The sequence below is a fragment of the Peromyscus eremicus genome, chromosome 8b (genome assembly GCF_949786415.1).
Source record: "Peromyscus eremicus chromosome 8b, PerEre_H2_v1, whole genome shotgun sequence".
Classification (NCBI taxonomy): domain Eukaryota; kingdom Metazoa; phylum Chordata; class Mammalia; order Rodentia; family Cricetidae; genus Peromyscus; species Peromyscus eremicus.
Window position 1 is genome coordinate 61,612,008 of NC_081424.1, and position 22,924 is coordinate 61,634,931.

General features: G+C 42.6%; 1 protein-coding gene across 3 annotated transcripts in view; it reads left to right on the forward strand.

Annotated features, from left to right (window-relative positions):
• Positions 1 to 22,924, forward strand: part of Fam120b (family with sequence similarity 120 member B) — a 58,778-nt gene that overhangs the window by 15,362 nt on the left and 20,492 nt on the right. For all 3 annotated transcript variants that reach the window (XM_059272920.1, XM_059272919.1, XM_059272921.1), the window contains 3 exons: positions 2,794 to 2,895; positions 14,028 to 14,200; positions 16,983 to 17,075. In XM_059272920.1, the coding sequence (XP_059128903.1) occupies positions 2,794 to 2,895; positions 14,028 to 14,200; positions 16,983 to 17,075 (368 nt within the window). The remainder of the gene's footprint in view (positions 1 to 2,793; positions 2,896 to 14,027; positions 14,201 to 16,982; positions 17,076 to 22,924) is intronic.

A 22,924-nucleotide genomic window follows, 5' to 3' on the forward strand; every position in this document is an offset into this window, starting at 1 on the left:
GCACACATGTAATCTGACCTTTGTTAAAGAGAAGTGGACACTGATGAGATGCATGTGCTTGTCTAACACAGGACACCCCAATGACACACTAATTTGATATGTACATACTGAGAAGTGACGGCAAGAAAACGTTAAAAGTCTTTGTTTTACGTCATTAAACCATTGTGTTTCTGTAGTACAGAAAACTCTGTATGCATAATGAAAACACTGCTGTTCATAACATACAATAGTCTTGAATCTAAGCTGAGGTGTTTTGAGGAGTATTGTTGGGATTGCACGGTATAAAGGCATGTATGATACAAAATGCACATGTTGTGTGTTCAAGGTTGCACTGAGGTTGTACTGTGCAACATGGGAATGCTGCCAGAAACACCTCAGATTTATTATACATTTGGTTTTGAATTAATTTTTGGTCCTTGAGTGAATGGTGGTTAGTGTTAATTGTCAACAGAATCTAGAATCACCTCGGAGACAAGACCCTGACCATGCCTGTGGGATGATCTTGATTACTGTGGTCGATGTAGGAAGACTGTGGACTGTGGGTGGGACTGTTCCCTGGACAGGGGATCCTGGACTATATGCAGTGGTGAAAAGGGGCTGAGCAATAGCGTTCATTATCAGCCTCCACTCTCTGACTATGGCTGCTTCAAGCTCCTGTGGCCATGATTTCCCTGTCCTTATGGGATTGCACGCTATGAACCAGAATAAATAAACCCTTCCCTCAAGTCACTTTTCTCCAGGAATTTTATCACAGTTTAAAAAAACCTAGGAGAAGTGTTCAGAAATCTCTTACTGTTTCCAGTTTTTGTTTGTTTGTTTTCATTGAGCAGTCGGTGCTGCAGGGAGAGCTCCTACTCTACACCTGTAATCCCATTAGTTGACGGTGTTGGAGAAACATTGTCAGCCCTCAGCTTTGGATGTTTGGTTGGTTCTAGTTTCTGCTGGCATTCTGAGGACAGCTCTAAGGCAACGGGGAGCACTGTGTGAGGGCCTCAGCCGAGCCTTCAGTCTTTCAGAGTCCCAAACATGTTCTTAAGGATCAGTTAAAATAATGTAAGAACCAAAGCTTACACAATTATGAATTAAACCAATAATATAAAAATATAGAACTATAAGAACAAAGATTTTTTTTTTAAAGTTGGGGGAGGCCTGTGGAGATGATTCAGTGGGTAAGAGTGCTTATCCCAGAAGTGGGAGGACCTGAGCTTGAGTCCCCAGAACTCATGGAAAAGCCAGACATGTAGCACAAGTGTCTGTTATTCCAGTGCTCCTGGCAGGAGATGGGAGGGCAAGACAGGACAATCTGGAGCTCCTGGGCCAGCTCTCACTACCCAGTGAAAACAGCAGAGACTGTGTCAAACAAGGCAGAAAGCAAGGGCCGACATCCGACATGTGAGGTTTTCCTCTGAGCTTCACACACTTGCATTCAAACACACCAGTGTGTTCACCGACCCCCATACACGGGCTAGAGGAAGCCACTTGGGGAAACAGGGGTAGGAGAATTACCACAAATTCCAGACAGCCTGGGCTGTCAAATGAAATCTTATATTAAAAAACCAACAAGCTGGGCATGGTGGCACACACCTTTAGTCCCAGCGCTTATGAGACAGAGGCAGGAAGATGTCTTTGAGTTTGAGGCCTACATAGAGAGACCCTGTCTCAACAAACAAACAAAACAAAACAAAACACAAGGGTAAGACCCTGTCCTGACAAATAAGCCTGCAGGATTGTTACCAGATTGGAGTGTGTGAGTGCTGAGGTTAGAATCAACTTGGCTATTCCATTTTCTCTTTGCTTGCCCAATACCAGCCTCATCCCAGGTAGTTGAAATCAGTATCTCTTCTCCCTGCCTGTGAGAAGAGGCCAAACAGCACTTTATAAATGTGTACAAGTAGTCCACACAAGGGTTTTTAGGCAAGAAACCAGAAATATAAACACACATATTTAGATAGTCCTAGGAAAAACAAGTACTGGTTAAATAGAAAAAAATTTTCACAGTGTAAATGCACTGCTGGGAGAGAGGTAGAGGGTAGGTATCACCGATGAAGATCAGTCCCTGAACTGAGATGAGATTAGGTACAGGCAGCCTTGATCTCTTCAGTGTAGGAAGTCAGTTCAAGAGTGGATCCATGGTGTGAACGTCTGTTCCCAGGGTAGTGTGTGACACAACCTACCCTGCCTTCCCACTTACCTCTCTACTGTGCCACTGTTGTGAAAGTGTTTAGTAAGAACTGCAATATTATGAGAGTCCTTTTTGGTCTTTAAATTTTTTTTATGTGTTGGAGTGTTTTGTTTGCATGTATATCTATCTTTGCACTGTGTGTGCCTGGTATCTGGAGGTCAGAAGCGGGTGTCAGATCCCTGAAAATGGAGTTATGGCTTGAGAGTAGCCATGTGAGTGCTGGGAACTGAACTCAGCTCTTCTGTAAGAACAAGTGCTTTTAACCACCAGCCTGTCTCCCCAGCCCCCTCCTTCTGGCCTTGAACTCAATATTTGAAGTCACATTCAAAACCTACATTAGACTTTTCAAAATAAAAGTTCTTCTGTATGTTTGGTGAGTAATTATTGTAAACTTTCAGTTGGCTCAGGTTTTTCTGTTTTTGTTGTTTTCTCCTTTTTAGCAAAGCAGTGTGAAAGGAATGGATGGGTCACCGTTAGACTGAAGAAACGTAATAGCTGTTGGTGACACAATCACTTTCATCCCTGGGGTGAAAGGAAACATTCATGAGGCAAATGAGTATGCAAGGGCTTTGTGGTCCTCCTGCACCTACTGACCTGTTGTCTTTACTCAGATGGAGCCAGCGCCGGCCCGGTGGTCAAGGAGTGGTTTGTGTACCCTGGGAACCCCCTGAAGCAGCCAGACCTTGTTAGGCCTCTGCAGATGACTGTTCAAGGTATGTACAGTGTAGCTGACATTTCCTTTGGGCCACCAGTCAGCTGCCAAATAATGAGACAGAGACTTCTTATTAATTATCAAAGCTCAGCCTTAGCTTAGGCTTGTCCCACTAGCTCTTATAAGTTAATTTAACCTGTTTCTGTTCATCTACATTTTGCCTCAGGGCTTTTTACCTTTCTTTCATTTTGTATGTCCTGCTTTCCTGCTTCCTCTGGGTCTGGCTGGCTGGCTGGCCTCTGGCTGGGCTGGCTGGCCAGCTCTCCTACTCTGCTCACCAGCCCTGCCTGTCTCTCATCTGCCTAGCTATTGATCATTTAGCTTTTGATTAGACCAGTCAGGTTCCTTAGGCAAGCAAGGTGAAACACCAACACATCTTTTGATTAGACCAGTCAGGTTCCTTAGGCAAGCAAGGTGAAACACCAACACATCTTTTGATTAAACCAGTCAGGTTCCTTAGGCAAGCAAGGTGAAACACCAACACATAGTTAAACAAATATTCTATTCCACAACAGTACAGTCTTAAGCTATCCGTCTTAAGGTGTCAGCTCAAGAAAGAACACACTATATGAATGTCTGTGTTGCAGAATTACATGTTAACTGATACTAGTTTTAATTCCTATCCCCTGAAAGACTCCAGTGATAGAGTTGGTAACTGTTAGGCTTTGTGGGGGTGAGGGGTGTGGATAGAGGTCAGCACTGAGAATCTTCATTCCATTTTGATTCTATTTTTTAAAGATAGTCTCTCACTGAACTTGGAACTCCTTGGTTTGACTAGACTTGCTGACCAGTGAGCCACAGAGACAGCCTGTTTATACCTGCCAGCTCTGGTATTGCAGATGCATAGCATTGCACTTGGCTATTTTTTGTGTGTGTGGATTCTGGAGGATTGAAATCAGGGCCTCATGCTTGTATAGGTATTTTACCTACTCAGCTCTCTCTCCAGCCACCTGGTAGGCTTTTTGTGACTGGATCTTGAAGGCGCTGACCTAATCAATGGCTCCGTCCATTGATGGAGTCATAATTTGATGGTATTATTGGGAACTTAGGAGGTGGGCCTAGTTGGGGGAGGTGGGTACCTGGGATATGCCTTTGAAGGCATTCTCATTCTCAAAGCATGTGACACAGACAGGGAGATCCTGTCAGTCATCCTCCTCTCTGGTCATCAGGGGAGACTTAGAAAGGCTTTGCTTCAGCCTTGTCCCCATCTCAGATATTAGTTTTTCTTTTCTTTAAAGGTAGCTTTCATTGGCTGCCTCATAATGCTTCACTTTTCAGTGAGCCTTCTCTGTTCTTTCTCTTTTTAAAGGCCTTTCCCGAGACTATAATTCCAGGGATCATTTCTGTAGTTCATTAAGGCCTTTTCCTCTAACAGTGATGTTTGCTTGTTTGACAAGTAGAATAAAAAAGAAACCAATATTTTCAACAAAGTACACGGGGATAGAGGATTGCAGAAAAAAAATAAAAAGAGCTTCCTTAAAAATTAGGAAGGAGAGTTGGATGTAGTGGCACATGCCCATCTTAGCCTCAGTACTCGAGAAGAGGAAGGGTCCAGATTCAAGGCCAGCTTGGGCTGCACAGTGAGACAATATCTCAAAAAGGAAAAAGAAAAAAAAAAAAAAAAAAGCAGGAGGTAGTTTAGAAAAGGGGGGAGGGGAGGAAGAAGGGGAAGGAGTTAAAAGTTGGTCAACAAGGAAACAGTAAAAGAAGACATGGTCCTGCTTGCCTTGTTCTAAATATGTCCTCCAAACTTACGTATTGGAAGCAGTCGGGAATAGGATGGTTTTCGACAGCCAAGGGACCTTTGGAAAGTGGTTGACAGTTAGGTGGGAGCTGTGCCCTTATAAAAGGACACCAGAGGAAATTGTCCTGCTCTTTCCCCCATGAGGACACAGTATCTGTACACCAGGAAATAGGCCCTCACTAGACACAAGTCCCTGGTCTAAGACTTCCAGCCTCCAGTCTTGAGGAAAGGCTCTGCTGCTATGACCTGCCCAGTGTGTGGCATTTTGTTATAGCAGCTCAAGTGGTCAAAGGTACTGGACGGCTGTATTCAGAGAGCTCATTGATAGTCATATCCTCCCCACCCCCCCCTACTACCCTCCCACCTCCCCACCCCCCCACCCCCACCCCCATCTCGTGTTCCCGTGTTGTCATGCTTGCATGTGTATGCACAATATTCCACTTGGCAATGCATTGTGAAAGATGGTGTTTTGTAACACAGGAAGGGATTTAGTTTTGCTCTCTGGCTTGAGAAATGCATGTATTCCTCCATCCCCACCTCATTTATGGTCTCGTGTCCTGTCTGCAGAACTAGACGTCCTTTGGATGAAAATAGGTGATTTCTTCCCAGTGTTGTTTTTGAGTCATTATGAGTAAATCTTTACTGCAGAAGCCCAGGGAAGCTGACTGAATGCACTGATTGCTTGGTTGGTTCTCTTGAATAACTTAAGTGTTGTCCAGCATGTAAGTAAACAGTGTTTTCTGACAACATAAGGGCATCTGACTTATCACAGGCTTACAACAGAATATCTTAGAAGACTCTTACAGAATAATGAAGGTAAAGCCTTACATTTCTTGAAAAAGGGTACTACTGTATTTGACCCATTCTGTTCCTGCTTTCTTGTTTTAGCTCCTCCTATCCTGACGATATACATAGATCAGGAACAATTTCTGTGTCCTGAACATGTGCAGCTGAGTGGGAAGTCATCTGTTGATGCAGCTTTGTGGACCACCTATAAAAACAGCAGAGCTGTCAAGTGACTGTCACGAATACGTATTACAGAATAGCAGTTGCAGTCTACACCATACACCTTTCAGGAACCACTGTGGCTGTTTTGAATGCACTAGATAGAAACAGGGTAGCAGCAAACATGAAAGCAGATAGCTTAGCCATGTGTGGACAGAATTTAGTATTCTAATGCAATCTACTTCATTTATATATGAAGAATTTTTTTATTATGAGAAATAGCCAATTAAAGTATATCCAGATAAGATTCACTTGTATATGAGCATTCGGGGTTTTTCTTTAACTGATAGCTTCACATTTCTTATCCTGAGTGGACACAAGCCAGACAGTTCTATATATGTTGGAGGTTTTTGTTTGTTTGTTTGTTTTATTTTAGTTGTATTTCTCACTTTAGAAATAGATAACGAGAAACCCTTTTAAGATAAATAAAAATCCCTAGCATTTAATTTGCTTATTTCCATATGAAGAGTACATGCAGGTACTGACTTCACATCTTTATATGTTTATCCGTTGTATCTTATTCATTCGTTTATGTTTATAGCTGTGAAAACACAAACTTGGTATTATTTATACTTATTTGGGGAACCCCACTGTAGTCCCCCAAATGTGTCTTGCAGTTTTCAGAAGTGGCCTCCCCTTGCTTGGCTTTGGGGACTCCATCCTCCCTAAAGCCTAGACTATCCTACCTGTTCACATAGACCTTTACCACATTTGCAATTAGGTTTTGAAGCTTATGTTCACTCACTGTGGTCTGGAGACAAGAGTGCACATTCTGGCCTCTGGATTCTAGCTGTAAATACCTCAGCTCCCCTTTCCTTGTACATGAAATGTAGGGGTTCCATCCGCTCCTCAATGGTTTGTTTTAGCCCAGACTCTAGATGAGACTATGTGTGTGAATGTGTCAATTGAGAGAGAATGTATATCTGATAGTGTATCTGCTTGTGTGTATCAATATGAGTCTGAGTGCATGTGAATGAAAGTGTGTTAGAGCACAAATAAAATATCACCACATTTCCCCTTTTTTTGTCTAAAATAAAAAAAAATTATGGGCTGGGCAGTGGTGACGCACGCCTTTAATCCCAGCACTGGGGAGGCAGAGGCAGGAGGATCTCTGTGAGTTCGAGGCCAGCCTGGGTTACAGAGCAAGTTCCAGGAAAGGCACAAAGCTACACAGAGAAACCCTGTCTCGAAAAACCAAACACCCTAGCTAATCATCTTCTACATAGACACCACTATGAATGCTTATTTTTAGGGCCCCCCTACATTTTAGGATACATAAGAGTTCGAGGCCAACCTGGGCTACAGAGTGAGTTCCAGGAAAGAAGCAAAGCTACACAGAGAAACCCTGTCTCAAAAAAACTAAAATATATATATATATATATATATATATATATATATATATATATATATATATATATTTAACTGTGCTCTAACAAATAAAGCTTGCCTGGGGATCAGAGGGCAAAGCCAGCCACTATATTAAACATAGAGGCCAGGCAGTGGTGGCACATGCCTTTAATCCTAGCATTCGGGAGACAGAGATTCATCCAGATCTATGTGAGTTCAAGGCCACACTGGGAATAGAGCCAGGCATGGTGGCACACGCCTTTAGTCCCAGTACTAGTTAACCATAGATGTCTGGAGGTCTGTACAGACAGACAGGAAGTGATAGAGCTGTGCAGAAAGAGGAAATGATGTAGCTAGGTGGAGAGAGGAAGTAAGACGGCAGGGCACAGAAAGGTATATAGGTGTGAGTATATAGGAAGTAGCTCTCTTGAGCTGAGGATTTCCTAGTGGTAAGACGTGGCTGGCTTGCTCTCTGATCTTTCAGCTTTCACCCCAATATCTGGCTCTGGGTTTTTTTTATTAATAAAACCATTTAGCAATTCATGTTACAGAAGTGTGTGTGTGTGTGTGTGTGTGTGTGTGTGTGTGTGTGCGCGCGTGCATGTTTATGCATGCATGTGTCTGTATTTGTGATTGTGCCTGCACATGCATGTTGAATTGTGGATGAGAGTGTATGTATATAGTTCTTTCCTATGCTAGCTGATCTCCTGAGCTGATCATGTTATAATTCTGTTAAACATACTTTTTGTTGAGTGTAGGTGTAACCAACCATCTTATTAAATAAGAAACACAGAACCAATGCAAAGAAGAAAGCCAAGAGATCAGAGCTAAGAGCCTTACCCATCTGCTGCAGCTAGCCTCTTCAGCCAAGAGAGACCTACTTTCTGCGTGTTTGTCTTTATATAGACTTTCTGTTCTGCCTTCTCATTGGTTGTAAACCCAACCACATGACTGCCTCGTCACTGTCTGTTGGCTGTATCCTTGAACACACAGAGATCTACCTAGTTCTGCCTACCAAGTTCTGGGATTAAAGGCGTGCACCACCACCGCCCAGCTTTTGCTATGGCTCTAAAAGCTCTGACCCCTGGGCAACTTTATTTATTAACATACAATTAAAATCACATTTCAGTACAAATAAAATACCACCATATTTCCCCTTTTCTATTTTAATAAAAAGAAAAAAGGAAAAAGGTTATAACTAATATAAGAAAAACTATATACAAAAGTACAATAACTATATACAATATATACAAGTAATAAATACCTAAACAATGTCTAGTCCATTTGTATTTGACAAATTCAGAGAAAATAATTCCATTATCTATCCTATTTTGGTAAGTCCAAAATGTACCTAATTCACGTTCTATCCTAACTAGTCTTCAACTATAACTAACTAATCTTCAACTCCCTCAGAGATCCAAGAAGGAAAATAATATTACCTAACAAAAATACATACATATATATATAAAGGCAATTTTTTTAAAACATACTTTTTATACAGTATAGTTATTTAACTAAAAAAAAAAAATCTCTATTTTTAGGCAGTCTCAGCAACCAGTTAGTCATTTTTCTTAGAGCTTACTATTAAAAAGAATTAATCCAGGCATCCTTCAAAACATACCCTACCCAGCACTGGTAAAGATAATATTGGAGACCTATGGGAGAAGGAAGAGAAAAGTCCTGTAACAAAAGCCTTTGTGTAGATGCATCAGAGGGTCACATGTTCTGAAATGTTCATTTATGATGCCTGGAGACAAATGTGTCATAGAAGACCACAGCTTCTCCAAAACGCCACAAAGATGCTTTCTCCTACATTCCATGGACATGGGCATTTGGTGTTCCATGACTAAACAAATTATTGATTTCATTTGGAAATGAATTTCTCTGACATTAAGGCATTGTGAGGGGAAGAAGGAGGCCCCAGCAGCCTCTGCTGTGAAGAAGCAAGAGCCCAAAAGGATGGTGAATCCTGTTTGAAAAAGGCCCAAAAACTTTGGCCTTAGGTAAGACATCTAGCCCCAAAGAGAGCTCACCCCAATCCATTCAGCTGCAGCAACAAAGGGCTATAAGTGGCTGAAAGTACCTCCTGCAATTAACCAGTTCACCAGGCCCACAATACAGACCAAAGACTTAACAAAAACAAAAACAAAACAAAAAAAAAAAACAGAAGAGTTGATTGGCTCATGCTGAAAAGAAAGCTGCTGGCTAAGGGGACAACCCCACTGAGAGACCACCTGTCCTTTGAGTAGAGGTCAGTACCATCATTCCTTGGTGGGGAACAGGAAGTCTCAGCCGGCAGTGATCACCCATGATGTAGACCCCATTGAGTTGGTGGTCTCCTGTTCTGTGTTGCAAGATGGTGTCCCCTACTGGATCATCAAGGAGGAAGCCAGACTGGGGCACTGGTCACAGGAAGACATGCACCATCATTGCCTTCACACAAGTTAACTCTGAAGGCAAAGTAACTCTGGCTATGCTAGTAGAAGCTATCAGGACTGATTACAATGACACATCTAATAAGATCGGCTGAGAGGCAACATCCTAGGTCCAAGAATCTGTCTTTCCATTGCCAAACTGGAAAAGACATAGGCCAAAGAACTCTCCACCAAACCATGTTAAATGTACACTGGCCTGGCAGTTAAGAGCACTCTTGCAGAGGACCTGGCTTTGGACCCCAGCACCTACATGACAGCTCACAACAGTCTATAACTTTAGTTCCAGGGAATCTGATGAGCTCCTCCATGCACATCACACAAGCGCACACACACACACACATACATACATATTTTTTTTTATTTTAAAAGAGAGATTTGAGGTATGGTTTTTCATTCTGGTGGCTCTCTGTAATCTCTTAATTTCCAGGCTTCTCAAGAGCCAGTTTCTTATTACTGGTAAATATACCTTAGCCTGTAAATGGTAAAGGATGTAAAGGATGCTGGGTGATATAGGGACTTTGCAAGTATTAGAATCTCCTGGCTTGAATGCAAAAACACAATTGCTGGCTGACTCCCAAGATTTTCTAATTGGGTACAGTAGGATGGGCCCAGGACTGTCCCTCGGAGTTACCAGGTCATGCTGTGATTGCTACTCTTCCAAAAAGACACTGGGCTGGGAGGAGAGAGTGGAGCCTGCCAGTTTCACATTTGTTTTTAGTCATTGCTGATGGGTCACCAGGGTGTCCACAGCATTTGAAGACCAGGATCCAAAGAAGCAGTCTGTCCATGCATATGCACCACTGCCTGTTCCTATGAGGCCCCACTGCAGATCCACACTTTGCAATGGATGCCTCTGTTTTCTAATGCAGGGAATACCACCTCAGCTTCTCTTAGGATTGCCCCCCCCTTTCCTTTTGATGTTTCCAGTCAGTTCCCATTACAGCCGGAGTCCTCTTTCACAAATGTGATTACAACTTCCCTTGTGGTCACCTCCATTTTATTTCCAAGGCTCCGTCTTAAAGGCCTGAGACATTTCCCATCTCTGAATGTCTCTTCACACTAGCTAATTCCTTTCTTCAGTCACATCTCACACCTAATTTAATGTCGTGTGGTTAGTTCCTACTGCTCCCCAGGCTGTGAGCTCCTGAAAGATGACACTGGCCTGTCTTGTCCCCCATTGGGCCTTCAGTTCCCACAGTTGTGCCTTGTTATTCAGAAGCAGGTGCCACATGGAAGACTGTCTTCTCATTCTCCACAAATTACATGTTTTTATATTTGTTATGACTTAATCCGAAATTCCCCACAGGCTCCTATTTCCAACAGTTGGTCCTTGGATAGTGGTGCTATGGTAAAGGCTGTGGCTGCTTTAGGAAGTAGGGTCTGCCTGGAGCAGTGGGTCACTCATAGTGAGCCTTACCTGCTTTGGATTACAGCCCATGCCTACAGTTTATGGGTGGCAGTGTGAGTAGCTGCGGCTCCTGCCGCCATCACTGTGGTGCAGTGACTCCTCTGAAACTGAGCTGAAATCACTCTTGTTCTTCTGGCTGCCCTGCCACGTAGCTCATGTGATATTGGACTTGTGTGTGAGCAGAGGGAGCACCAAGTAAAACCTCACTGCCTGTGCCAGTGGCTCTCAGCTGTGCTGCACTTGAGATTTGCTTGGATGGGGTGAAAGGAAGAGGATCTTGGCATGTGCTCATTGCTGCCTGCTTGCAATTCCAGAAGCATTCTTCCAACAGCACTCAGAACACATGTGCCTGCCCCTCCTTCATGAAAGCCTCCTGAGAACCCTTCCTCAGTTCTCTGGTTTTTCCATTTGACCTTCAGTGATTTTGTGGTAAAATCTTTACATTTCTTTTGCAGAGCTGGGATTTAAACCCAGGGGCTTCTGCATGCTAAGCTGCCAGAAAGCTAAATACCACCCCTAGTCTTTGCATTCTTAAATTTCTGTTTGCTTGCATGATCTTTTTTCTTTCTTGAGACAGGATCTCTCTATATAGCCCTGGCTGTCTTGGAACTTGCTCTGTAGACCAGGCTGGCCTCGAACTCACAGAGATACACCTTACTCTGCCTCCCGAGTGCTGAGATTAAAGGCGTGTCCCACTGCACTTGATGCATAATCTTTTTACTGCAGGTTCTTCCAAGGCAGTAGTTGGCCATCATTTATATGGATCTCCATATAAGCTGACAGGGTACCTGTGATTATAGACATCAGTACATAGGAGCGATCAGAAACTTCTGGGACAAGAAATGAAAAAAATAATAGTTGACTTGTTTTGATTTTCTTTGGTAGTTGGGGATCAGACATAGGCCCTCATAGATGCTATGTCAGAACTCTCACACATGGAGTACCCCCAGGACATTGTCTTTTGTTGGACAGATGCTTAAAATTTTCAACTCAGTATCTAAAGCTATCTCTTGGACTTGAGTCCCTGAACAAATGAGGGCCATGAGTGAATAATGTCACTACTTGTTCAGTCAGGGAGTCCCTCATTCATCACTTCAGTGACTATAATTATGGGTATATTTCACAAATCTCCAATTTTTTAATGTTAAACTTTTATATATCCAGATATCATTTTTGTAAAGAAATCTTTACTGTCCTGAACAGCAGGTGAACACTTCAGTCCTCACTCTGGTGCTCTGGTGGGACTGGTCACAGTCTTCATACCATTCTACCCCTGTGTTCTAAAATAATATAGTGTCTGGGTGGGGAAAGTGCAGGTTATTTTGTTTTCTTACTTTTTTTATTTTTTAAAAAATTTGCAACATTTGACTTTTATAGTAAAAAAAAATCTCTGAATACTTTAACATTTGAAATAAATATAGTGGTAGAAATTCATTATTTCGCAGTGCAGTGGTGGCGCATGCCTTTAATCCCAGCACTCGGGAGGCAGAGCCAGGCGGATCTCTGTGAGTTCGAGGCCAGCCTGGGCTACAGAGTGAGTTCCAGGAGAGGCGCAAAGCTACATAGAGAAACCCTGTCTTGAAAAACCAAAAAAAAAAAAAAGAAAAAAGAAATTCATTATTTTCTTTATATCAGAGGTTAGTAAGCCTTTTGTTTCTGGTGTCTCGTAGTAAACGTGGTAGGCTTTGTGGGCCCTGTGACTTTCTGTTACTTGTAACCTGTCATCAAACTGGAAGAAATCCCAGATAGTGTGCGCACAAGTGAGCCCAGCACCTTTCCAGTGAAACTTGACCAACTTTGAATTGACATTGGGACTTTATAGTCGCTTGTGCTAGGAAAGAGCCGTTTCTTTCTATCTCCTTTCAACCATTTAAAACAAAACTTATTAGTTCTGAGGCAGACCATCATAAAGATTGGGAACCATTTCCATCAGATCCCCAGACACCCTTTGTGACCTTGGAATGTGATCACGTAAGTACCAGTCTCTTAGGTGACAATTACATTTCTTTCTCTCAAAGAAAATGTTCTTCTTCCTAAAATAATAACAAAAAAAAAATGCTTTTGGTAAATGAAACACTTTAGCCTTTTCAGGACTGCAGGTGACTTGCTGCACTGTTTTGCTCCTGATGGTGGGAAATTCACTACTGGGAAGAGTGAGTGACAGTGTTTGAAACAAAGGAGGAACAAGAATTTCCTTTGAGTCACTGGCTTCTGATACCATTTGGTTAGCCGCTTTGTTTTCATGGTGATCGTGTGAGACATTCCACCCTAGTTGCCCTGGACTTTTGGCATGGGCTTTCAATCAGTGCCCAGCAGAGAGCCACAGCTGCCCGGAGAGGTGCTGCCATCGTCGTTCTTAGACCAGCACCTTCATGTTTGTGTAGAGTTGCCACTGTTTGTCACCAGTATTCACGGCAATGTGTCCTTGTCAAGTTAACAAGTAAAGATCTCTCTCTCTCTCTCTCTCTCTCTCTCTCTCTCTCTCTCTCTCTCTCTCTCTCTCCTCTCTCCTCTCCTCTCCTCTCCTCTCCTCTCCTCTTCTCTCTCTCTCTCTCTCTCTCTCTCTCTCTCTCTCTCTCTCTCTCTCTCGTGCATGCAATTATTTCTATGTACCTGCATAATAAAGAAATGGAACACTAAAAATTACCTTTTAGGAACGTTTGTTTGGTGGTTTGTGGCCATAGATCCCATGCTGTCAGTTGTTCAGATGCACAGTCACCGGCACATACACCTCTCGAATCAGCAGGTTTGTGTGTATCCCAGAAAATGCATCACGAAGGCTCTGCAACTGATTCTTTTGTACATAAAAGTTTGAAAACCACCAATTTGGAGGAGTCAGAGCCGGCTAAAGGGGTGGACAGACAGCATTTCCTCACATGCCATCCTGTTACTAGATCCTTGAATGGAAGGTTGTCTTTTCTGAAAAGCATTCCTAACTGTAGGGTGCACAGCATGAATATACGTGAAAGCCCCATTTTCCCTACAAACCTAGTTATTGAAAAGGATAGGTCAGTGGGGCATGTGCTGCCCTGTGGGTTTGTTTTCTTGAAACCAGGAAGCTGTACTCACTTTTGCCCTCTGGTTCTCTTAAGCCTTAATGCCCCAAGTAAATCCAATAGAGGAGAGGTGAATCATTCCTCATTGTACTTCCAAAAGTCTATTGTGATCATGCTATATGAATTTCTTTTTTTAAGGGGGAACACCTAGTTTGGAAGTTTTGTGGCTGAGTCAAGAGCCAGCAGCACAGGCCCGGCGCCTGGACACATTGCTGGCCTGCTTCAACCTCTCCTCCTCAAGAGAAGAGCTGCAGGCCGTTGAGAGTCCATTGAGAGCACTGTGCTGCCTCCTAATCTACCTCTTTGTCCAGGTAAACGCTGAGCTCACAGTTCTTACATATAATAAACATACAAAGATGCTGTAACTGCCTGGTCTCATCTTCCTGAGTGCTGTGTTTCCGTGGGCCAGTTCCCATGACCTCTTTCCACAGAACACAATTAGTTCTTCAATATGCTCCTAGAGATGTTAAGTCAGGACTTCTCACAACAAAGAGTTTGTGTATCAACAAGTCAGTGGTGGTGTCTATTTGTTCATAGGATTGACTGTCTTCTCAGAATACTATGGTAAACATAAAATATCATGGTCTTTTATGTAGGTGAGCTTAGGTTAGGTTTTCATTGTATGTGTATGAGTGTTTTGCTCCACCCATTCCATGTATGCATGTATACCACCTGTGTGCCTGGTGCCCATGGAGGTCAGAAGTGCCCATTGTATTCCCTGGAACTGGAGATACGGGTAGTTGTGAACAACCATGTGGATGCTGGGAGCAGAACCCTGGTCCTTTGCAAAAGCAACAAGTGCCCTTAACTACTGAGCCAGTTCTCCTAAATTAGCACTTTTGCTGTGCAACATGGAGTAAAATTGTATGTCACTCATTATATGAAAACTGAATTGAAACTAGTTTGATTTGGTCTAACACACTTAATAAGACTTAAGTCTGATTTGAAGAAATCTTGGAAATGCATTTATAACTTTGGTTCTTACTACAATAAAATCCCTGGCTAAAGTGACTTAAGGAAAGAGGAGTTGTTTTGACTCACAGTTTGGAGGGACCATCTATCCTGATGGAGATCACGGTGGCAGGAGCGCAAGGCAGTCGGTCCTGTTCGTGCAGCAGAATGATAAATGCTGGTGGCCAGCTTTCTCTTTTTCATTCAGCCTGAGATCTCCACCCACAACTGGGGATCTTCCCATTCAGTTAACCAGTCTAAAAACTCCCTCACAGGCATGCCAGAGGCTTGTTTTCACAGTGAATTCTAAACCCCATCAAATTAACAATCATGCTTAGTTACCTGTGAAAAAAGACACATGGCTGTCCACTAGGCTGGTGTTTTAAGAACAGCCTCCAAACATGACTAATTGTGGGTAGAATTAAATACTAAGTCTTCAGTCTAAGCAGAAATGGCAATTTACAGATTTTAAAATCTGTATTTGTGCTTGGCTTTGTCACAGATCCTACATTTGCAGATTTTGTTTCACTCATATAATGGTGATGCCTCTTTTGGAATAAACATGGAAGAGGGTGGTGACAGGTCAGCATTTCCAGGTCTGTTATCTGTGCCTTCACTTGAATGGTGGTAGCACGTGCCTGGGTCCAGTGCTGTACAGTGTCTTTCCAAGAGAGTTTCAAGGTTAGGGTGTCAGAAATCAGTGCTCTTTCTGGTTGTGGGGACCGTTTTATCTGAAGGAGATACACAAGCATTTTCTTTCCCAGGTACTCTTGGTTAAATTTCTGTGATGGAATTGTCATTGTTCTGTTTCTTTCCCCCATAGTTTTTGCTGCCACAGTTACTCCTTCCTCTGAAAAAGAGCTCTGTGTAAGAATAGAGTTACTTCATAAGTAGTTAACATGTTGATTCTACTTGATGACAAATGTGGCTATTGTGCTGGCTACTTTTATGTCAATTTGACACAAGCTAGAGTCTCTTTGGAAGAGGAAATCTCGATTGAGAAAATGCCCCCACCAAATTGGCCTGTGGGCAAGCCTATGGAGCCTTTTCTTGATTGATGATTGTGGGAGGGTCCAGCTCACTGTTGGTGATGCCATCCCTGAGTTGGCTGTCTTGTGTGCTTTATGAAAGCAGGCAGAGCAAGCCATGGAAACAGGCTAGTAAGCAGCTCCTGTCACGGCTTCTGCGTCTGTTCCTGCTGCCAGGTGCTCTGACTTCCTTTGATGATGCACTATGATTTGGAAGTTTAAGCAAAATACACCCCCTCCAAGCTGCTCTGGTCATGCTGTTTCATCACAGCCCTAGAGAGCTAACTGAGAGAGAAAAGGTTTATTTTGGTATAGTTTGAGGAGGTACAGTTCATTGTGGTGGGGGAAGGCACATTGCTTTCACAGTCAGGAAGCAAAGAATAACAAATGCTGAGACTCAGCTCATTGTTTTATTGGTCCAGGATCTCCACCCATGGGATGGTGCCACACACATTCAGCATGGGTCTTTCTCCAAGTGAAGCCTTCCTAGAAGCACCGTCATAGACACACCTAGAGTGTGTTTCCATGGTGATACAAAGTTCAGTAGTGTTGGCTTGAAGATTTACTATCACAGTGGCTGGGTGCAGACAGTGTCAGCCTTAGGAGTATGTGAGGTTGAGTGGAGAGCTACCCTGTCCTTGGGTCTCCTCATCCAAGTTAACCCCTCTCTGTGTTTCCCTCATTTCTCTGTCTTCCTTTGGTTTTCTCCCACACTTTTTGATTCCAGAGAATGGGAGGGCCTCATACTTTGGGACCTTTATTTATGTTGTTGGGATCCAAGGATAAAGGTTACACCCAGGATTGTTGTAGTGGGATGTTCCTCCAGTCCTGGCCACCTCACCTCAGCCTCTGGGTCATCTGTTTTCGACATCGTATGCAGAAGGGATTGCCCCATCACCCTGTTAAGAGCTTGTGGCCTAGGGTTGCGGCTGCAAAGAGTATCTGCACAGCCACACATGTCACTGTTCATTCACTGTGCGTGTATATGTGCACATGTATGTTCTCCTGTGTGTGTACCTCTCTCTGTGTTTGTGTGCATATGTGTGTTGTACATTTATAAAAAGTGTTGATCACTCTCAGTAGGCTCACACTGGCCCTTTTCTGTGCTTTTCAGGTGGACACTCTTTCCCTGGAAGATCTACATGCGTTTATTGCTCAGGCCTTGTGCCTCCAAGGAAAGTCAACCTCACAGCTTATGAACTTACAGGTATAGTCACAGTCATTCATCACAGCCACGGAGGCAGCCATGCTGTGGTCACACGGTCAGCATTCTTTCTAGCCTTTTCCTGTTGTAGTTCATAGGAAGCATGTGTGGTGAGGGTGTCTCTACAAGGAAAAGCATTGTCATCCTCCATGGATGACTCCTAGATGGATGTGGTTTCCAAAGCCAACAACTGCTGTACCCTTGCTCAGGAGCGCAGCTTGTTCCAGGTCCTGGCCTGGTCATCTCGGTTTGAAGAAAAGCTTTTGTAAGCCTCTTTGGCGTCAGAGAAACAGTGCCTTTTCTGGTCCAAGCTCAACTGTCACATCCCTTTGTACACGGCAGGGTGGAGCCAGGCTGCCCTTCCTGTATCCTCCTCACTCAGCACCTAGTGCTTGGCATGCACTTTGTAGGAGTTCTGTTGTCTAGTTTTCTATGAAGAAGGTGGAGCCCCGGAGGCCATGTATAGCAGAGTGACTTTACGTCCACCAATTAAAGCTGCTTATATTGAGCATACAGAATTGTTTTAAAACTATATGTATGTATACATTTATTAAAAATCCAGAGTTAGACTATATGTATAAAGATCTGTGTACATATTTTTATACTAACCTTCTCTTTATGGCCATAGGTTCCCCATCTAACCATAGATTGAAAATAATTATTTTTTTTTTTTTTAGTTTTTCGAGACAGGGTTTCTCTGTGTAGCTTTGCGCCTTTCCTGGAACTCACTTGGTAGCCCAGGCTGGCCTCGAACTCACAGAGATTCTCCTGGCTCTGCCTCCCGAGTGCTGGGATTAAAGGCGTGCGCCACCACCACCCGAAAATAATTATTTTTAAATGGCATCTGTACTGGAAATATACAGACTTTTTTCTGTCATTATTCCCCAAACAATATGGTATAGGTGGAGTTTTTCATCAGGACCACCAGCCAGCACTCAATATCCACACAGAGACTTATTATTAATTATAAATGCTTGGCTGGTAGCTTAGACTTGTTCCTAATTAGCCCTTACAACTTAAACTAACCCGCATTTCTTATCTACCCTCTGCCACGTGGCAGTACCTTCTTTCAGCATGGCATGTTCGTCTTCCTTCTGTCTGTGTTTCCTTGCCACCCAGAGACTCCTCCCCTTCTTCCTCCTGCCTAACCTTATCCTGTCTAGCTATAGGCCAATCAGCTTCTTTATTAACCCAATCACAGTGACATATATTCACACAGTATATAGGAATATTCCACAATACAGCATAACAACTATTTAGATACTATTTCTATTACACTGGGTATAATTAATTTAGAAGTGACTTGAAGTATATGGGAACATGTCTGCAGGCTATGTGCAAATCCTGGATCATTGTGTTTGGACATATTTGGGTAAGTTGTTCTCTAAGACTGAGTGTCGCTTCAAGAGGGATGTACATGTCATGATGAGGGAGAAAGGGGACACCCACCTAAAAATCAACCATGGTAATCAGTGGGATGACAGATGTTATGGCTAGATTGCCCTCACATTCCAAGGTCATTTTGAAATTATTTTCTTGCTAGGATCTTTGTAATCAAAGTAGTAGTCTCTTGGTTTCAAGACTCTAATAATCTTTAAATTTTTTGTGAACTTCCGTACTTTGATAACTTAAGTTGTAAAGATTCCGGGAGTTGGAAGCTCACTTCATTATGCACTGCACATTACAAGCTGTTGTTAGCACTTGGGCTCATCCTCTGTGCCTGTCTCTTGTTTTCCCTTCATACTTTCTTTCTTTAACTTCATCTTTTCTCCTGGTTCTGCCTTCTGGCTGGAAAACTCTGTGCCTCTCAACTTAGGAGGAGATTCTCCTTCAGCAGAGACTCATCCGTCAGTTGTTGCTCTTGCTGAGTTGTCTCGTGGCAAGTTCCATATTTCTGGACTTTTGACTCTATCTCCTTCATTCCCTTTCCTGAGAATTCTCCAACACTGTACAAAATTGCTGAGACAAAGATGAAAACATGGTTATGTGTTATGTCCAGTGTACTCACGGAAATGTAGATGGATTCAGGCCATTCAAAACTTTCTTCTGTGTATGTGTATATGGATAGACATGCAGATGCAGGTGGTTCTAGGCCATTCACAACCCTTCGTGTGTTGTCTGTCTCTCTCTGTGTGTGTGTGTGTGTGTGTGTGTGTGTGTGTGTGTGTGTGTGTGTGTGTAGACAGATTGTAAAAGGATTCCAGCCATTCCTAGTACCTTCTTCATGCTACCTCTCACTTGGGAAAGAGTAAGACTCTGTGACCCATTCCAGCAGTAGGAGGTGAGGATATTTGGAGGAGATTTCACAGTCTTGATGATTATATAGAACCAGAACCAGGTTGTCATTTTCTCCTTAAATGTAGACATAATGTTGGAGCTGTAGGGACCTAACTCCACAAGAAGAAAATGTTAACAGTTTTGAGTCAAGACAGGAAAAACTGTGGGTCTAGGATGACACTAACCCCAAGGTCACTGAACGCTGATTTTCTGTCAGCTAAGCGACAACTTACAGATCCTGCCACTGTTGCCTGTGGCACCCACATAGCTAACGTCCTCTCAGGCACTTGCACTAGTACATCTGTGAGTCCAGGTTCTCCTGCCCATGTCTCACTTCACAGCGAGTCCATCAGTGTCCATGGGGAACGTGAAAGTCGTGCTGGAGTTCCTTGAGTCCTTGCCTCCCAGCTGAACTTTGGATAAGTTTAAGGAGCATCTCAAGTGATGTATTCAGAGAGGGTAAGAGGTTTGGAGCCTCTGAGGGTAGATGTCATGGACAAGAGAATGAGCAGTTGGATGGGTTTGGATGCTCCTTCCTCCCATCTGTTTTTACCTTTATCCTCCTTCTCTTTAACTTCATCTTTTCTGCTGGCTCCACCTTCTAGTTGGAAAACTTGTCTCTTAACTTTGGCAAAAATTCCATCTTTGCTAACCTCGTACTGGGGTAGCTTTCTCTAGGCAAGTCCACACCAGAGAAAGGGAGTTACACATAGGTGAAACCAGAGCCATGTCTCTCGGAGAGCCCAGGAATACCTGAGCAGGAGCCTGTATTTTTGAAGGCATGAGCCTATAGCCAGAGTGTAGAACAGCTCTGGGTCTTGGCCTCTGAGCACAGCCTTGGAACACCCACCTTAGAGGTACCTAAAAGCCTAGAGAAGGAAGGACAGGAATACATTGCACAGTGATAGATAGCCCTAACTTCTAAAAGGAGTCACTGCAAGGACGAGGAGCCACCACAGGATGAAATGACAGAAAAAAGACAGAACAGGTGGAAATTTTAAAATGTTTTCATTTTTAGAGCTGTGGATCTCCAGGAGACCTATCAACTGCCCCTAGGAAGCCTCTGTGCTTCTCTTTTATGTGAATTTATCATTTATGATCTTTATATTTTGCTATACTTACTTATTTGTGAGTCCTTTCCAGAATCCATCAGAAAAAAATAAATAAATAAGAGAGCTTGTTTTCCTGTTGATTATGGATTCTAAGCCTTAGAGAGAAGAAATGTGAACAGATGGTGGTCAGTGGCTGAGGACACTAAGAATGTGAAGGATGCTTATGAGCAGTTGATGACACAGAGGATGCCAGTGGTATGTGTCACTGAAAACGGTGTATCGCCTGCTGATGTACAAAGACCTGGGTTCTGTCTCCAGCACCAAACCCAGAAAACACAAAGCAGAGAATCCCACAGCCTAGGGAAGATGAAGAAAAGGCTGACAGACATTTGTTGAGCAGAAGGCATATCCTTCTACCCAGCTGATAGAGTCGTACCAGATAGAAAAGTTGCTGGTGGAAGGACACAGAACAGAAAGAGCCCAAAGAATGGTTGATTTATTTGCTAGTGAGAACTAAAAGTGACCACAGCCAGGCTTGAGTGTGGGGAGGGCTGAGAGAGGCTCAGAAGTTCTCTGTGCTTTGGTGCTATTTGTTCCTATTTCATTGATTTCAGCCCTGCTGTTCTGCTTTGATTATTTCTCACCATCTGCTGTTTGGGGTTTATTCTTTCTGTCGTTACAGAGCTTTCAGGTGTGTTAAGTAACTGGTATGAGATGGCTCTCGTTTTTCTGATGTAGACACTTAGTCCTATGAACTTGCCTCTTGGAACTTCATTGAGCCCATGGGTTTGGGTATGTTGTGTTTTTATTTTCATTCAATTCTTAAAAGGTTTTAATTTTTTTCTTCTTGATTCTTGTCTTGACTCATTTTTCATCTAGTAATGAGTTGTTTAGTTTGCATAAGTTTGTATACATTCTGCTGTTTCTGTTGTTCAACTTTTTTATCATTTGTGCTCAGATGAGATACAAGGTGCTATTTCAGTTTTCCTGTACCTGTTGAGACTTGCTTTGTGTCCCAGTGTGTGGTCAGTTGTGGAGAAAGTTCCATGAGCTACTGAAGAGAAAGTATATTTAATGTTCAGGTGAAATGTTCTGTCCATTTGATTCATGACTTTGTTTGTTTGTTTGTTTTTTGAGACAGGGTTTCTCTGTGTAGTTTTGGTGCCTGTCTTGGAACTCACTCTGTAGCCCAGGCTGGCCTTGAACTCACAGAGATCCGCCTGCCTCTGCCTCCTGAGTGCTGGGATTAAAGACATGTGCTACCACCACCCAGCTAATTCATGACATTGTTTAACTCCAGCATGTCTTTATTTAGTTTTTGTCTTAATGATCTGCTGTTGTTGGTGGGGTATTGAAGTCACCACTGTCATTGTGTGAGGGTCAATAAGTTATATTAGCCATAATAATATTTGTTTTTACGAACTTTGGTACTCTTGTGTTTGGTGCATAAATGTATAGAATTGTAATATCCTCTTGGTGGAGTTTTCCTTTAATACATATGTGATGTCCTTCCTTATCTCTTCTAATTAGTTTTGGTTTGAAGTCTTATTTTGTCAGATATTAAAAATGGCTATATCAGCTTGCTTTTTAGGTCCATTTACTTAGAATATCTTTTTCAAACTTTTACCCGAAGGTGATGTCTTTCCTTGATGGTGAATTGTTCATAGGTATAGCAGAAGGATGGATCCCATTTGCTAACCCAGTCTGTTAGTCTGTGTCTTTTTATTGGAGAATTGAGACAGTTAATATTGAGAGTTACCAGTGAGCAATGTTTATTGATTCCTGTTATTTTGTTGTGGTGTAGGTGGTTTTGCTCCTCTTTTGATTTACTGTTCTGGGATTCTTTATTCCTTATGTCCTGTTTCATGTAGTTAACCTCTTGAGACTGAAGTTTTCCTCCTAATGCCTTCTGGACTGGCATCTGTGGTCTCTCTTCTGGCTTCCAGAGCCTCCATTGAAAAGTCAGGTGTTATTCTAATGGGTCTGCCTTTATGTATGACTTGGTCATTTTTCCCTTGCAGCAATTTTAATATCCTTCCTTTGTTCTGTACATTTAGTCTTTTGATTATTATGTCATGGGGAATTTCTTTCTTTTCTAGTCCTATATATTTGGTGTTCTATATGCTTCTTGTACCTTGATAGGCACCTTTTTCTTTAGATAGGGAAATTTTCTCCTGTAATTTTTGTTAAAAATATTTTCTGTGCCTTTGACCTGGGTTTCTTCTCCTTCTCCTTCTACCTCTCATTCATAGGTTTGATCTATTTATAGTGTCTCAGATTTCCTGGATGTTTGTGTCTGTATTTTTTTTTTTTTTAGATTTAACATTTTTATTTGACTGAGCTATTCATTCCCTCTACCTTGTTTTTAAGACCTGAAATTCTTTGTGTCTTTTGGTGAGGCTTACCTCTGAGGTTTTTATGTGACAATTTTTCATTTCCAGTTGTAATTTAGTTTGATTTTTCTTTATTAAATTCTACTTTCGTGTCTTGAAATGTTTTCATTATTTTGTTCAGCTGTTTCTG